Genomic DNA, 17,422 nt, shown 5'->3' with positions numbered 1-17,422 from the left:
GTGTCCCTGTAATGGTTATCAGGGAAAGAGTTCTAATCTACTGGTGTGTCCCTGTAATGGGTATCAGGGAAAGAGTTCTAATCTACTGGTGTGTCCCTGTAATGGTTATCAGGGAAAGAGTTCTAATCTACTGGTGTGTCCCTGTAATGGGTATCAGGGAAAGAGTTCTAATCTACTGGTGTGTCCCTGTAATGGGTATCAGGGAAAGAGTTCTAATCTACTGGTGTGTCCCTGTAATGGGTATCAGGGAAAGAGTTCTAATCTACTGGTGTGTCCCTGTAATGGGTATCAGGGAAAGAGTTCTAATCTACTGGTGTGTCCCTGTAATGGTTATCAGGGAAAGAGTTCTAATCTACTGGTGTGTCCCTGTAATGGTTATCAGGGAAAGAGTTCTAATCTACTGGTGTGTCCCTGTAATGGGTATCAGGGAAAGAGTTCTAATCTACTGGTGTGTCCCTGTAATGGGTATCAGGGAAAGAGTTCTAATCTACTGGTGTGTCCCTGTAATGGGTATCAGGGAAAGAGTTCTAATCTACTGGTGTGTCCCTGTAATGGTTATCAGGGAAAGAGTTCTAATCTACTGGTGTGTCCCTGTAATGGTTATCAGGGAAAGAGTTCTAATCTACTGGTGTGTCCCTGTAATGGTTATCAGGGAAAGAGTTCTAATCTACTGGTGTGTCCCTGTAATGGGTATCAGGGAAAGAGTTCTAATCTACTGGTGTGTCCCTGTAATGGTATCAGGGAAAGAGTTCTAATCTACTGGTGTGTCCCTGTAATGGTTATCAGGGAAAGAGTTCTAATCTACTGGTGTGTCCCTGTAATGGGTATCAGGGAAAGAGTTCTAATCTACTGGTGTGTCCCTGTAATGGTTATCAGGGAAAGAGTTCTAATCTACTGGTGTGTCCCTGTAATGGTTATCAGGGAAAGAGTTCTAATCTACTGGTGTGTCCCTGTAATGGTTATCAGGGAAAGAGTTCTAATCTACTGGTGTGTCCCTGTAATGGTTATCAGGGAAAGAGTTCTAATCTACTGGTGTGTCCCTGTAATGGTTATCAGGGAAAGAGTTCTAATCTACTGGTGTGTCCCTGTAATGGTTATCAGGGAAAGAGTTCTAATCTACTGGTGTGTCCCTGTAATGGTTATCAGGGAAAGAGTTCTAATCTACTGGTGTGTCCCTGTAATGGTTATCAGGGAAAGAGTTCTAATCTACTGGTGTGTCCCTGTAATGGTATCAGGGAAAGAGTTCTAATCTACTGGTGTGTCCCTGTAATGGTTATCAGGGAAAGAGTTCTAATCTACTGGTGTGTCCCTGTAATGGTTATCAGGGAAAGAGTTCTAATCTACTGGTGTGTCCCTGTAATGGTTATCAGGGAAAGAGTTCTAATCTACTGGTGTGTCCCTGTAATGGGTATCAGGGAAAGAGTTCTAATCTACTGGTGTGTCCCTGTAATGGTTATCAGGGAAAGAGTTCTAATCTACTGGTGTGTCCCTGTAATGGTTATCAGGGAAAGAGTTCTAATCTACTGGTGTGTCCCTGTAATGGGTATCAGGGAAAGAGTTCTAATCTACTGGTGTGTCCCTGTAATGGTTATCAGGGAAAGAGTTCTAATCTACTGGTGTGTCCCTGTAATGGTTATCAGGGAAAGAGTTCTAATCTACTGGTGTGTCCCTGTAATGGGTATCAGGGAAAGAGTTCTAATCTACTGGTGTGTCCCTGTAATGGGTATCAGGGAAAGAGTTCTAATCTACTGGTGTGTCCCTGTAATGGTTATCAGGGAAAGAGTTCTAATCTACTGGTGTGTCCCTGTAATGGGTATCAGGGAAAGAGTTCTAATCTACTGGTGTGTCCCTGTAATGGGTATCAGGGAAAGAGTTCTAATCTACTGGTGTGTCCCTGTAATGGTTATCAGGGAAAGAGTTCTAATCTACTGGTGTGTCCCTGTAATGGGTATCAGGGAAAGAGTTCTAATCTACTGGTGTGTCCCTGTAATGGTTATCAGGGAAAGAGTTCTAATCTACTGGTGTGTCCCTGTAATGGTTATCAGGGAAAGAGTTCTAATCTACTGGGTGTGTCCCTGTAATGGTTATCAGGGAAAGAGTTCTAATCTACTGGTGTGTCCCTGTAATGTTTATCAGGGAAAGAGTTCTAATCTACTGGTGTGTCCCTGTAATGGTTATCAGGAAAGAGTTCTAATCTACTGGTGTGTCCCTGTAATGGTTATCAGGGAAAGAGTTCTAATCTACTGGTGTGTCCCTGTAATGGTTATCAGGGAAAGAGTTATAATCTACTGGTGTGTCCCTGTAATGGGTATCAGGGAAAGAGTTCTAATCTACTGGTGTGTCCCTGTAATGGTTATCAGGGAAAGAGTTCTAATCTACTGGTGTGTCCCTGTAATGTTTATCAGGGAAATAGTTCTAATCTACTGGTGTGTCCCTGTAATGGGTATCAGGGAAAGAGTTCTAATCTACTGGTGTGTCCCTGTAATGGGTATCAGGGAAAGAGTTCTAATCTACTGGTGTGTCCCTGTAATGGGTATCAGGGAAAGAGTTCTAATCTACTGGTGTGTCCCTGTAATGTTTATCAGGAAAGAGTTCTAATCTACTGGTGTGTCCCTGTAATGGTTATCAGGAAAGAGTTCTAATCTACTGGTGTGTCCCTGTAATGGGTATCAGGGAAAGAGTTCTAATCTACTGGTGTGTCCCTGTAATGGGTATCAGGGAAAGAGTTCTAATCTACTGGTGTGTCCCTGTAATGGGTATCAGGGAAAGAGTTCTAATCTACTGGTGTGTCCCTGTAATGTTTATCAGGGAAAGAGTTCTAATCTACTGGTGTGTCCCTGTAATGTTTATCAGGTAGAACAAAATCTGTGTTATGTGGGTACGCAGACCCACAAGCCACTGCGGTCCCTCATGATGAGTTCTGTTTTTTTGTGGCCCCCATCCCCATCCCTGCTTTAGAACTAACCTGCTCCGGGGCAGGCTAACTCACGGCTAACTCACGGCTAACTCACGGCTAACTCACGGCTAACTCCAATTACCCTGAATGAAATGACTGAGCCACGAGTTGAGGACCAATGAAATCAGATTCCCTCCCTCTTGCAAAGATTGCGTTATCATCCCCTTCATTTGAGGAAGAGGAGTGATTTAAATATTTAATTAATCAAATGTTTTTTTGTGTTTAAAAAATATAAATGTTAAAATATCACATCATACATTTAGCAATAACAGAATGCATTTTTAAACTTGACGCACAGTAACAATTTTGTATGACTTAATACAAATATTTTATTGATAGGATCAATTTTCCCTCCACCGAGACTGCCGCGCAGAAAAAATATCAGCCCGCGCAGAGAAGCACGAGATTGAACTTCACTCAACTTTCTAGTTTTCCCCTTTAGTTAACACTATCAACGTTTCCCGTAACTGTGGGAATTGTGATCGAATCAACGTAATATAAGCCACTTTCAATGCAACATACAGAAACAAAACAGAGTATGCAAGAGGTTTTCTTGTACGCAGAGCGCATTGGAGTAGGATTTTATTGCATTGACAGGCACAACTTAGGCCCCAACTCTACACAGACCGGTGTGCCATGATCAATCAGAGCTGCAGTATCCCTATATGCAAATAGACCATTGCCATATATGGATCAGTGCCATTCTCTTTGAACTGGACTGTGTTTACAGCATGAGTGGTCGCGAGTAGATGCGCTTGTTTTCAGATCAAAGGGAGAGCTGCATGTAGCCACGTGTGCACATTTGTTCGTATTTTTTGCTAGTAAGTGAGTTATTAGCCCAGTTATAGCTAATTTCTAGTCAGCAATGGGGGAGTGGTTTCTTCCTACAAGAGCACAAAGCATGTGCATATCTAGCCATCTTTGAAAAGCAAGTGAAGTAAAGAGCTATTTTTCTGCCTTAAAGGGGTAGTGTTATATTTTGAGACAGGCTTGAATAAGCTAAGTAGCCAATAGGCAGAGAGTAGCATAATATGTCTGTTTTCTGTAATAATGGTATGGGAATAATAATGCATTTTATTTTGTAAAGTTGTTTGATGCAAGAAACCACAACATTTTCAGTCACCGCCTTGTCTGACGGACAAGTGGATAAGGAGGTTAATGTCAATCCCTACATGTTTTTTTCAAAATTCTCATGGAATGTAGGCCTACATTGAACACCACACATTGGCTGCTACTGTAGGCTGAATGATAGAACAGCTACACTACATTACCAAAAGTATGTGGACACTTGCTCATCAAACATCTCATTCCAAAATCATGGGCATTAATATGGAGTTGGTCCCCCCTTTGCTGCTATAACAGCCTCCACTCTTCTGGGAAGGCTTTCCACTAGATGTTGGAACATTGCTGCGGGGACTTGATTCCATTCAGCCACAAGAGTATTAGTGAGGTTGGGCCTGGCTCGCAGTCAGTGTTCCAATTCATCTCAAGGGTTTTCGATGGGGTTGAGGTCAGGGCTCTGTGCAGGCCAGTCAAGTTCTTCCACACTGATCTCGACAAACCATTTCTGTATGGACCTTGCTTTGTGCACGGGAAAGAGGAGTGGGAGGCCCCGGTGCACAACTGAGCAAGAGGACAAATAGTTTGAGTTGCAAAGAAAAAGCCAAATCTCAGACTGGCCAATAAAAAGAAAAGATTAAGCTGGGCAAAAGAACACAGACACTGGACTTTTTCTTTGCAACTCTGCCTAGAAGGTCAGCATCCCGGAGTCGCCTCTTCACTGTTGACGTTGAGACTAGGGTTTTGCGGGTACTATTTAATGAAGCTGCCTGTTGAGGGCCTGTGAGGCGTCTGTTTCTCAAACTAGACACGCTAATGTATTTGTCCTCTTGCTCAGTTGTGCACTGGGGCCTCCCACTCCTCTTTCTATTCTGGTTAGAGCCAGTTTGCGCTGTTCTGTGAAGGGAGTAGTACACAATGTTGTACGAGATCTTCAGTTTCTTGGCAATTTCTCCCATGGAATAGCCTTCATTTCTCAGAACAAGAATAGACTGACGATTTTCAGAAGAATGTTCTTTGTTTCTGGCCATTTTGAGCCTGTAATCGAACCCACAATTGCTGATGCTCCAGATACTCAACTAGTCTCAATAAGGCCAGTTTTATTGCTTCTTTAATCAGCACAACAGTTTTCAGCTGTGCAAACATAATTGCAGAAGGGTTTTCTAATGATCAATTAGCCTTTTTTAAATGATGAACTTGGATTAGCAAACACAACGTGCCATTGGAACACAGGACTGATGGTTGCTGATAACGGGCCTCTGTACGCCTATGTAGATATTCCATTAAAAATCAGCCGTTTCCAGCTACAATAGCCATTTACAACATTAACAAAGTCTACACTGTATTTCTGATCAATTTTATGTTACTTTAATGGGCAAAAAAATTGCTTTTCTTTCGAAAACAAGGACATTTCTAAGTGACCCCAAACTTTTGAACGGTAGTGTATATGTGCATTTATAAGCACTGTGGCTATTTTATCATAATGTAGGCCTATCAGAGTGGCTTACCATTTTTTTTTTTAACTATGGAGAAAAATGCATTCCATAACATTTTAACACGGAAATAGTGTATGTATTGTCTCCATTGTTTTTGATGGTAGGCCACTCTGATAGGCCTACATTATGATCAAATAGCCACAGTAGCCTACTTGTCCACTGTTATATCTGTAAGTTAAAGCGGGTACAGCCTCAGTGTTCACAGTAAACACGCGCCAGAAGTTGCACAGAATTTTCACAACGTTCAAGTGTGCGCTCAGCAGACCAGAAATTTGCTCCTTGGCGAATAAAGTTAGAGGGGACATTGGATAGGAGTGGGGGGGAAAAGGTGCTTGTGTTTGTGCATTGATAAGCACACCAGTCTGCATTAATGGTAGGTAGTCAAATAAAGACAGCTCTTCTAAAAGCCTATTTCACACCATAGCCTGCTGAATTTGCAAGTTCGCCGTTCGACTAGCCATGTGCAGTTACAAGCCTGCTAGAGTTAGCGACAGGTGGACGAGCAATATCCACCGTGGTAGTACGGATGAAGCCTGAGCTGGAATGTGAAGCTAACTGAAGCTGGTTAGCTTTAGAAAACTCTGAGTAGATCTAGCTTGCTTCGTAGGATAACCCTCTGGTGTTGTAACATCTGATGATGCAGCGCAGCATGACTGCTATGAAGACGACCTGGACGCACCCGTTGTGTTGAATGTCTTTACCCTTCTATATTCCTAGCCTACTCAATTAGTCTCATGGCACTTGTCGTAAGGGTGTTATCCCTGGTGTGCTGGGATGTATTCACTTGGAACCAAACAGAACCAAATGGAACAGGGAGGGACCCTCCACGAATTTGTCCAATAGAAAGTCTCGTTTTCGCTGCAAAAAGTTTTCCGTTTACAACTGTTTGCTACGGTTTGGACTAATGATTACAACCCTGGCTAAATTCCCAGTATGGCCCTCATGCCATCATTGCCACCTAATCATCCCCAGCTTCCAATTGGCTCATTTATCCCCTCTCCTCTCCCCTGTAACTCTTCCCCAGGTTGTTTCTGTAAAAGAGAATACAAGGTACCTGGTAAAATAAGGGTTAATAATAACACTACTGTACAGAAAAGCAGGTAGTCTGTGTGCAGCTCGTTTTAAAAGCAGCCAGTTCAGCAGCTAGGTACATTACACAGTAACCGTGTGCATGACAGCAAGCAGCAGACTAGTAGACACTTATCAATGCTCTGCTTGCTCACTAGGTTCCACTAAAGCAGATATGTGGATCAGCCAATGCTGTTGGCATCAGTAGATTCTAGATCCACACCTTGTGAAGCAGCAGAGTGTTCTGGGTCACTGATTTATGTTATCTGCTCCAGGCAGCTCCTCTGTAAGGAAGAGTTGTGTACAATCCTGTGCTCTGTACGATCTGGTGGAGGCCGACTGATCTGGTCCTGTTGTTTTCTGCTTGTCTCTGATCTGATCCTGTTGTTTTCTGCTTGTCTCTGATCTGATCCTGTTGTTTTCTGCTTGTCTCTGATCTGATCCTGTTGTTTTCTGCTTGTCTCTGATTTTGATCCTGTTGTTTTCTGCTTGTCTCTGATCTGATCCTGTTGTTTTCTGCTTGTCTCTGATCTGATCCTGTTGTTTTCTGCTCTTCTTTGCAGGTATTAAAAAGTATGTTGTTGGACTTATTATCAAAACCTCATCGGACGCTACGATGGTCGAGGTGAGGGCTGAAATATCTGTCATGTTGGGAGATTAATGAGTATGATCTTCCCTGTAAGATGGAGCTGGAAATAGTTACCGTTTTGATAACAGCCTATTTACGTTGACTCCGGTCTCATTTTTATTACAGAAAGAGAAAGTCTACATCGGAAAGCTGAACATGATCCTTGTTCAGGTAAGAGTGTGTTGCTGTTCTTCCATCTGTGAATGAACTAGGATCCTCTCTTTGGAAACTGGGACTCAGATGTACTGCTCAGCTTCATCTGGGCAAGAGTCCTCCAAACTGTGTATGTGTGTAACTGTGTGTGTGTGTGGTTCATGCATATGTGTGTGTACAGCTGACTGTAGCTGCATGAGTCACTGTGTCTGCGTCAGCTGATGTTGTTTTGTCCAGCATCTACAGTCTGTTCTGACATGCGTGTGTGTGTGTGTGTGTGTGTGTGTGTGTGTGTGTGTGTGTGTGTGTGTGTGTGTGTGTGTGTGTGTGTGTAATTGTGGCAGTTTGGTGAACCACACACTTAAGGGATGAGTGACCTTCCCCGAGAGCAGCATTAGCTCCCAGAACTAATGATGGCTATAGGCTTTAGCTCAGCAAGCTAACGTACAGTCCCTTCAGAAAGTATTCACACCCCTTGACTTATTCCACATTTTGTTGTGTTACAGCCTGAATTCAAAATTGATTAAATTTGTAAAAAAATCTCACCCATCTACACACGATACCCCATAATGACAGTGAAAACGTGTTTTTTAGAAATGTGTGCACATTTTTTAACTTTTTTTTAAATAATGTTTATTATTTTCAAATAAAAAAAGAAGACCGATATACAAACATTGACATTGTAGTGTTGAATGGGATGGAACATTTAGAGGACAAAACAAAACTTAACTCCCATATACAAAAATTAAATAAAGAAATCCTGTTAGATGGTAGATATTCTAAGAAGACATCATATTTTCATTACAAGCTCCTGACTGGTGCAGCGGTCTAAGGCACTGCATCTCAGTGGTCTAAGACACTGCATCTCAGTGCTTGAGGCATCACTACAGACCCCCTGGTTCGATTCCAGGCTGTATCACAACTGGCTGTGATTGGGAGTCCCATAGGGCGGCGCACAATTGGCCCAGCGTCGTCCGTGTTTGGCCGGTGTAGGCCGTCATTGTAAATAAGAATTTGTTCTTAACTGACTTGCCTAGTTAAAATAAAGGTACAATTAAATTAAGATAAACAAGCAGTGTAGTTAAACCAAAAATAAATGTTGAGTGGAGTACAGCGCAGAGTAGCAGCAGATCATCAACCCAGTTATGAAGGGGGAATAGACAATTTATCCAGTATCGGCTGCCATATTTTGTAAAACATTGGATTCTATTGCAGGTATTGTATCGAATCTTGTGCACATTTATTGAAAATGAAATACAGAAATATCTCATTCACATAAGTATTCACATCCCTGAGTCAATACATGTTACAATCACCTTTGGCAGCGGTTACAGCTGTAAGTCTTTCTGGGTAAGTCTCTAAGAGCTTTCCACACCTGGATTGTACAATATTTTGCCCATTATTATTTTTCAAAATTCTTCAAGCTCTGTCAAATTGGTTGTTGATCATTGCTAGACAACAATTTACAAGTCTTGCCATAGATTTCCAAGCAGATTTAAGTCAAAACTGTAACTTGGTCGCTCAGGAACATTCACTGTCTTCTTGGTAAGCAACTCCAGTGTAGATTTGGCCTTGTGTTTTAGGTTATTGTCCTGCTGAAAAGGGAATGAATCTCCCAGTGTCTGGTGGAGAGCAGACTGACCCTGAAAAGCTCCCTTGCCAATGACAAGCATACCCATAACATGATGCAGGCACTACTATGCTTGAAAATATGGAGAGTGGTACTCAGCAATGTGTTGTATTGGATATGCCCCAAACATAACACTTTTTATTCAGGACAAAAAGTTAATTGCTTTGCCACATTTTTTTGAAGTATTACATTAGTGCCTTGATGCAAACAGGATGCATGTTTTTGCATTATTTTTTTCTTCTTCTGTACAGGCTTCCTTCTTTTCACTCTGTCATTTAGGTTAGTATTGTGGAGTAACTACAATGTTGTTGATTCATCCTCAGTTTTCTCCAATCATAGCCATTAAACTCTGTAACTGTTTTAAAGTCACCATTGGCCTCATGGTGAAATCTCTGAGCGGTTTCCTGCCTCTCCGGCAACTGATTCAGGAAGGACGCCTGTATCTTTATAGTGACTGTGTGTATTGATACACCATACAAAGTGTATTTAATAACTTCACCTTGCTCAAAGGGGTAGTCAATGTCTGTTTATTTATTTTTTTTTATTTTTTTTTACCCATCTACCAATCAGTGCCCTTCTTTGCGAGGCATTGGAAAACTTCCCTGGTCTTTGTGGTTGAATCTGTGTTTTGAAATTCACTGCTCGACTGAGGGACCTTACAGATAATTGCATGTGTGGGGTACAGAGATGAGGTAGTCATTCAAAAAGAATGTTAAACACTATTATTTCACACAGAGTGAGTCCATCCAATTTATTATGTGACTTGTTAAGCACATTTTTACTCCTGAACTTATTCAGGCTTGTCATAACAAAGGGCTTGAATACTTATTGACTCAAGACATTTCAGCGTTTTCATTTTTTATTAATTTGTAAAAAAATAAAAATAATAATAAACTAGTGACAAAAAAATAGCACTTTCATTCATTTTAACTTCAGGCTGTAACACAACAAAATGTGGAAAAGTAAAGGGGTGTGAATCCTTTCTAAAGGGGTGTGAATCCTTTCTAAAGGGGTGTGAATCCTTTCTAAAGGGGTGTGAATCCTTTCTAAAGGGGTGTGAATCCTTTCTAAAGGGGTGTGAATCCTTTCTAAAGGGGTGTGAATCCTTTCTAAAGGGGTGTGAATCCTTTCTAAAGGGGTGTGAATCCTTTCTAAAGGGGTGTGAATCCTTTCTAAAGGGGTGTGAATCCTTTCTAAAGGGGTGTGAATCCTTTCTAAAGGGGTGTGAATCCTTTCTAAAGGCCCTGTAGTCTTGTAGTGTGCAGACAACATGGGTTCAAACCTAATTGGTCACACGTGTGTGTGTGTGTGTGTGTGTGTACCTACAGTATGTCTTTATAGTGTGTTTTTCTGAGAGTGCGCGCGAGTTTGCATGTATTAATGATTGTATATATTAATGTGTGTGTGTGTGTCCCTCCAGATCCTGAAGCAGGAATGGCCCAAGCACTGGCCCACGTTCATCAGTGACATCGTGGGAGCCAGCCGCACCAGCGAGAGCCTCTGTCAGAACAACATGATCATCTTGAAGCTGCTCAGCGAGGAGGTGTTTGACTTCTCCAGTGGACAGATGACCCAGGTCAAGGCCAAGCACCTCAAAGACAGGTCATATAGAAATATACTGTATATCTTAATATAGTATATCTTTTTTATATACATTTGTAATAATGTTTTATATACCATTTAGCAGACGCATTGATCCAAAGCCACTTACTCATGCGTATATACATTTTCCGTATGGGTGGCCCCGGGAATCGAACCGACAATCCTGGCGTTGCAAGCGCCATGCTCTACCAACTGAGCCATACATACAGGACCACACTTGTATATAATGTAGCACCTCAAAGCTGTTAGCACCATGCTCTACCCGAGAGCTGTTAGCACCATGCTCTACCCGAGAGCTGTTAGCGCCGTGCTCTACCGAGAGCTGTTAGCACCGTGCTCTACCGAGAGCTGTTAGCGCCGTGCTCTACCCGAGAGCTGTTAGCACCATGCTCTACCGAGAGCTGTTAGCACCATGCTCTACCGAGAGCTGTTAGCGCCGTGCTCTACCGAGAGCTGTTAGCGCCGTGCTCTACCGAGAGCTGTTAGCGCCGTGCTCTACCGAGAGCTGTTAGCGCCGTGCTCTACCGAGAGCTGTTAGCGCCGTGCTCTACCGAGAGCTGTTAGCGCCGTGCTCTACCGAGAGCTGTTAGCGCCGTGCTCTACCCGAGAGCTGTTAGCGCCGTGCTCTACCGAGAGCTGTTAGCGCCGTGCTCTACCAAGAGCTGTTAGCGCCGTGCTCTACCGAGAGCTGTTAGCGCCGTGCTCTACCGAGAGCTGTTGGCGCCGTGCTCTACCGAGAGCTGTTAGCGCCGTGCTCTACCAAAATGTTAGTATAGCTGAGAAAAGACTAGAACTTAAAACATAGCGGTCTTCTGATATGCGCAGTGTGAATGCTTCCAGGTAGCAGACTCGCTGTGCATATCAGAAGATTAGGCAATGTTATCATTGTGGATCCTGAGATCTGATAATCAGTGCAGTGGGTCTGCAGTAAAGACAACCTGGAATGCGCCCCTTGTCTGCATCTCAGACAGTAATGCCCTACATATCTCAGAGACTAGTAAACTCTCACCACAATCAATAGGCAAGAATGTCTGCACCATAGAGTTGTATTATCTGGTATGAGCTATGCTGTCCTCCAATGACACTTAAAGACAGATGGAATTGCAAATCAAAATAGAAATCAAATACTGAATCTGTCGTAACACTCACCATGTCTCTCTTTCAGCATGTGCAACGAATTCTCCCAGATATTCCAGCTCTGCCAGTTTGTCATGGTATGTGAAGCCTCTTCCTTTACCACAGACCATTTCATAATATATAATATATTATAAACTGGGTTGTTTGAGCCCTGAATGCTGTTTGGCTGAAAGCCGTGGTTTATCAGACCGTATACCATGGGTATGACAACATGTATTTTTACTGTTCTAATTACGTTAGTAACCAGTTTATAATAGCAATAAGGCACCTCTGGGGTTTGTGGTATATGACCAATATACCACGGGTAATGGCTGTATCCAGGCACTCCGCGTTGTGTCGTGCATAAGAACAGCCCTTAGCCGTGGTATATTGGCCATATACCACACCTCCTCAGGCCTTGCTGCTTAAATAATATTTGCCATTTAGCAGATGCTTTTATCCAAAGCGACTTACAGTGCATGCTTGCATACATTTTACGTACGGGTGGTGCCGGGAATCAAACCCACAATCCTGATGTTTCAAGTGCCATGCTCTACCAACTGAGTTACAGAGGACATAAACATAAATGCTACTTTTCCTCATCTCCCCTCATCTGTTATGGTCTCCAGGAGAATTCCCAGAATGCACCACTGGTCCACGCCACTCTAGAAACGCTGCTGAGGTTTCTCAACTGGATTCCTCTGGGGTACATTTTTGAGACCAAACTCATCAGCACGCTCGTCTACAAGGTAGCTACCTCTCTCTCTCTGTTCACATCCGTCTCTAGTTCACTGCCATGGTCTAAATTCACCCATTTCCTAGGCCCTTGTGTAGGTAGACCACTAGGTGTGAAAGGATTGGATAGTTTCCATCTAGCCTAACCGAGGGACAAGGTAAAGCTATTGCCGTATTGCAAATACCAGTCCTTTTTAGAGTGTAGGGCAGTGTTTCCCAAACTCGGTCCTGGGGACCCAAAGGGGTGCACATTTGGCCCTAGCACTACACAGCTGACTCAAATAATCAATTCATCACCGAGCTTTGATTATTTGAATCAGCTGTGTAGTGCTAGGGCAAAAACCAAAACGTGCACCCCTTGGGTTCCCCGGGACTGAGTTTGGGAAACCCTGGTCTAGGGCTTGTTTCTGGACAGGCCCTCTCTCTCCAACACATGGGTTGTATTCTTCAGGTCAAGCACACCGATCGTAGCAAAACATGTTGCAACGGAAAACAAGCGTTTCAGTCTGTTTTCTTCTGTTTGGTGCCTAATGAATACAACTCTGGAACGTTCATGGAGAAGATGAGTGATTCCTCTTTTATAAATCCATTTCTGGGAGCATTCAGACAGAAGAGGACTGGCCACCCCTCGGAGCCTGGTTCCTCTCTACCCAGTACAGCCAGGAGAGGACTGGCCACCCCTCGGAACCTGGTTCCTCTCTACCCAGTACAGCCAGGAGAGGACTGGCCACCCCTCAGAGCCTGGTTCCTCTCTACCCAGTACAGCCAGGAGAGGACTGGCCACCCCTCAGAGCCTGGTTCCTCTCTACCCTGTAGAGCCAGGAGAGGACTGGCCACCCCTCAGAGCCTGGTTCCTCTCTACCCAGTACAGCCAGGAGAGGACTGGCCACCCCTCTGAGCCTGGTTCCTCTCTACCCAGTACAACCAGGAGAGGACTGGCCACCCCTCAGAGCCTGGTTCCTCTCTACCCAGTACAGCCAGGAGAGGACTGGCCACCCCTCTGAGCCTGGTTCCTCTCTACCCAGTACAGCCAGGAGAGGACTGGCCACCCCTCTGAGCCTGGTTCCTCTCTACCCAGTACAGCCAGGAGAGGACTGGCCACCCCTCTGAGCCTGGTTCCTCTCTACCCAGTACAGCCAGGAGAGGACTGGCCACCCCTCAGAGCCTGGTTCCTCTCTACCCAGTACAGCCAGAAGAGGACTGGCCACCCCTCAGAGCCTGGTTCCTCTCTACCCTGTACAGCCAGGAGAGGACTGGCCACCCCTCAGAGCCTGGTTCCTCTCTACCCAGTACAGCCAGGAGAGGACTGGCCACCCCTCAGAGCCTGGTTCCTCTCTACCCTGTAGAGCCAGGAGAGGACTGGCCACCCCTCTGAGCCTGGTTCCTCTCTACCCAGTACAGCCAGGAGAGGACTGGCCACCCCTCAGAGCCTGGTTCCTCTCTACCCAGTACAGCCAGGAGAGGACTGGCCACCCCTCAGAGCCTGGTTCCTCTCTACCCTGTAGAGCCAGGAGAGGACTGGCCACCCCTCTGAGCCTGGTTCCTCTCTACCCAGTACAGCCAGGAGAGGACTGGCCACCCCTCAGAGCCTGGTTCCTCTCTACCCTGTAGAGCCAGGAGAGGACTGGCCACCCCTCTGAGCCTGGTTCCTCTCTACCCAGTACAGCCAGGAGAGGACTGGCCACCCCTCGGAGCCTGGTTCCTCTCTACCCAGTACAGCCAGGAGAGGACTGGCCACCCCTCTGAGCCTGGTTCCTCTCTACCCAGTACAGCCAGGAGAGGACTGGCCACCCCTCAGAGCCTGGTTCCTCTCTACCCAGTACAGCCAGGAGAGGACTGGCCACCCCTCAGAGCCTGGTTCCTCTCTACCCTGTAGAGCCAGGAGAGGACTGGCCACCCCTCAGAGCCTGGTTCCTCTCTACCCAGTACAGCCAGGAGAGGACTGGCCACCCCTCAGAGCCTGGTTCCTCTCTACCCAGTACAGCCAGGAGAGGACTGGCCACCCCTCAGAGCCTGGTTCCTCTCTACCCAGTACAGCCAGGAGAGGACTGGCCACCCCTCAGAGCCTGGTTCCTCTCTACCCAGTACAGCCAGGAGAGGACTGGCCACCCCTCTGAGCCTGGTTCCTCTCTACCCAGTACAGCCAGGAGAGGACTGGCCACCCCTCTGAGCCTGGTTCCTCTCTAGGTTTCTTCCTAGGTTCCTGCCAAGGGACTTTCACTAGCCACTGTGCTTCTACATCTCCATTGCTTGCTCTTTGGGGTTTTAGGCTGGGTATCTGCAAAGCACTTTGTGACAACTGCTGATGTAAAAAGAGATTTATAAAATACATTTGATTGGTTGATTCTGTAGTTCCTGAACGTGCCGATGTTCCGTAACGTGACGTTGAAGTGTCTGACGGAGATCGCCGGCGTCAGTGTCAGCCAATACGAGGAGCAGTTTGTCAACCTCTTTACCCTCACCATGTGTCAGCTCAAACAGGTACACACACACACACACACACACACACACACACACACACACACACACACACACACACACACAGTGCTCCCAGCAGGTGTGGAACCCACTGTTGCCAACAAATGTAACACACACACACACACATCAACACCCCCTGCACACACACACTTTTCAGTCAATCACACATACCTTCCTAATCGCCGATGTGTCCCTCCCCAGATGCTCCCCCTGAACACCAATATCCGTCTGGCCTATTCCAACGGTAAGGATGATGAGCAGAACTTCATCCAGAACCTCAGCCTGTTCCTCTGCACCTTCCTGAAGGAGCACGGACAGCTCATTGAGAAGAGGCCCAACCTCCGAGAGACACTCATGGAGGTAAGAAACATACAACTGATTATTCTGCCCTTACAACAACAGTTTCTCCCAAAACTGGTCTTACTTGATTCAAGCCACTGGTTACATCCTGGGACTGGGTGGGTGATAAAGGAGGACATCGGAAAAGGCCTGGTTTTCTTTACAACTCTTATTTCCATGCAACAAAGTTTCTCCTGAAACTTCACTTTTGACTTCCCTGGCAAGTTTCAGTTTCAAGTGTCAGTGTCAGTAGGCTTCAGAAAGGAAAAGGTTGAGAGGCCCTGTTTATACTGTTCTCTCTCTGACTGCACCTGTCCTCTCTGACTGCGCCTGTCCTCTCTGACTGCGCCTGTCCTCTCTGACTGCGCCTGTCCTCTCTGACTGCGCCTGTCCTCTCTGACTGCGCCTGTCCTCTCTCCAAGCTCTCTGACTGCGCCTGTCCTCTCTCTGACTGCGCCTGTCCTCTCTCCAAGCTCTCTGACTGCGCCTGTCCTCTCTCCAAGCTCTCTGACTGTGCCTGTCCTCTCTCCAAGCTCTCTGACTGTGCCTGTCCTCTCTCCAAGCTCTCTGACTGTGCCTGTCCTCTCTCCAAGCTCTCTGACTGTGCCTGTCCTCTCTCCAAGCTCTCTGACTGACTCAAGCCACTGGCCATGACCTGAAACTGGGTGTTCAATGGAGAAAAGGACATTTGAAAAGTAGTTTAGTTTATTTATTTGCACAAAAAAAGTGAAAGTTGTGCAGGTAGGTTGGAAACCAAAGAGGGCTTATATGAAAACCACTAAACAGTATATATACAAAACAGATTATTCAAATTAAACAAAGTAACCTCTCCTCACCCCCTCTCCCCTCTCTCCTCACCCCTTCTCTCCTCACCCCCTCTCCCCTCTCTCCTCACCCCCTCTCCCCTCTCTCCTCACCCCCTCTCTCCTCACCCCCTCTCCCTCTCTCCTCACCCCCTCTCCCTCTCTCCTCACCCCCCTCCCCCTCTCTCCTCACCCCCCTCCCCTCTCTCCTCACCCCCCTCCCCTCTCTCCTCACCCCCTCTCCCCTCTCTCCTCACCCCCTCTCCCTCTCTCCTCACCCCCCTCCCCTCTCTCCTCACCCCCTCTCCCCTCTCTCCTCACCCCTCCCCCTCTCTCCTCACCCCCCCTCCCCTCTCTCCTCACCCCCCTCTCCTCACCCCCTCTCCCTCTCTCCTCACCCCCCCTCCCCCTCTCTCCTCACCCCCTCTCTCCTCACCCCTCTCCCTCTCTCCTCACCCCCTCTCCCTCTCTCCTCACCCCCCTCCCCTCTCTCCTCACCCCCTCTCCCCTTCTCTCCCTCACCCCCCTCTCCCTCTCTCCTCACCCCCTCCCCCTCTCTCCTCACCCCCCTCTCCCCTCTCTCCTCACCCCTCCCCCTCTCTCCTCACCCCCTCCCCTCTCTCCTCACCCCCTCCTCTCTCCTCACCCCCCCTCCCCCTCTCTCCTCACCCCCCTCCCCTCTCTCCTCACCCCCCTCCCCTCTCTCCTCACCCCCTCTCCCCTCTCTCCTCACCCCCCTCTCCCTCTCTCCTCACCCCCTCTCCCCTCTCTCCTCACCCCCCTCTCCCTCTCTCCTCACCCCCCTCTCCCTCTCTCCTCACCCCCTCCCTCTCTCCCTCCCCCCCCTCTCTCCTCACCCCCCTCCCTCTCTCCTCACCCCCTCTCTCCTCACCCTCTCCCCTCTCTCCTCCCCCCCTCTCTCCTCACCCCCTCTCCCCTCTCTCCTCAGGCACTCCACTACATGCTGCTGGTGTCTGAGGTAGAGGAGACAGAGATCTTTAAGATCTGTCTGGAGTACTGGAACCACCTGGCTGCAGAGCTCTACAGGGAGAGTCCCTTCTCCACCTCCACCTCCCCCCTGCTGTCCGGATCACAACACTTTGATGTTCCGCCTCGCAGACAGCTCTACCTGCCTGTGCTCTCTAAGGTGAGGAGACAGACAGCTCTACCTGCCTGTGCTCTCTAAGGTGAGGAGACAGACAGCTCTACCTGCCTGTGCTCTCTAAGGTGAGGAGACAGACAGCTCTACCTGCCTGTGCTCTCTACAGGGAGGAGACAGACAGCTCTACCTGCCTGTGCTCTCTAAGGTGAGAGACAGACAGCTCCCTGCCTGTGCTCTCTAAGGTGAGGAGACAGACA

The 17,422-nt window shown here is 46.8% G+C and overlaps 1 protein-coding gene and 1 long non-coding RNA gene across 5 annotated transcripts in view; one reads left to right on the top strand and one right to left on the bottom strand.

Annotated features, from left to right (window-relative positions):
• The window catches only part of xpo1b (exportin 1 (CRM1 homolog, yeast) b), a 57,142-nt gene that overhangs the window by 13,884 nt on the left and 25,836 nt on the right, over positions 1 to 17,422 (top strand). For all 4 annotated transcript variants that reach the window (XM_045222321.1, XM_045222332.1, XM_045222325.1 and 1 more), the window contains 8 exons: positions 7,143 to 7,204; positions 7,334 to 7,378; positions 10,411 to 10,592; positions 11,758 to 11,806; positions 12,338 to 12,457; positions 14,796 to 14,924; positions 15,123 to 15,281; positions 17,013 to 17,210. In XM_045222321.1, coding sequence (XP_045078256.1) covers positions 7,143 to 7,204; positions 7,334 to 7,378; positions 10,411 to 10,592; positions 11,758 to 11,806; positions 12,338 to 12,457; positions 14,796 to 14,924; positions 15,123 to 15,281; positions 17,013 to 17,210 — 944 coding nt within the window. The remainder of the gene's footprint in view (positions 1 to 7,142; positions 7,205 to 7,333; positions 7,379 to 10,410; positions 10,593 to 11,757; positions 11,807 to 12,337; positions 12,458 to 14,795; positions 14,925 to 15,122; positions 15,282 to 17,012; positions 17,211 to 17,422) is intronic.
• LOC123491506 overlaps positions 17,399 to 17,422 on the bottom strand; it is a 672-nt gene continuing 648 nt past the window's right edge. Inside the window, exon 3 of the long non-coding RNA XR_006661352.1 lies at positions 17,399 to 17,422. This exon is cut by the window's right edge and continues 127 nt beyond it. This is a non-coding gene — a long non-coding RNA (uncharacterized LOC123491506).

This window comes from Coregonus clupeaformis, chromosome 1, assembly GCF_020615455.1.
Source record: "Coregonus clupeaformis isolate EN_2021a chromosome 1, ASM2061545v1, whole genome shotgun sequence".
NCBI lineage: Eukaryota > Metazoa > Chordata > Actinopteri > Salmoniformes > Salmonidae > Coregonus > Coregonus clupeaformis.
The sequence above is the reverse complement of the archived record's forward strand: the minus strand, read 5'-3'. Positions and strand labels throughout refer to the sequence as shown.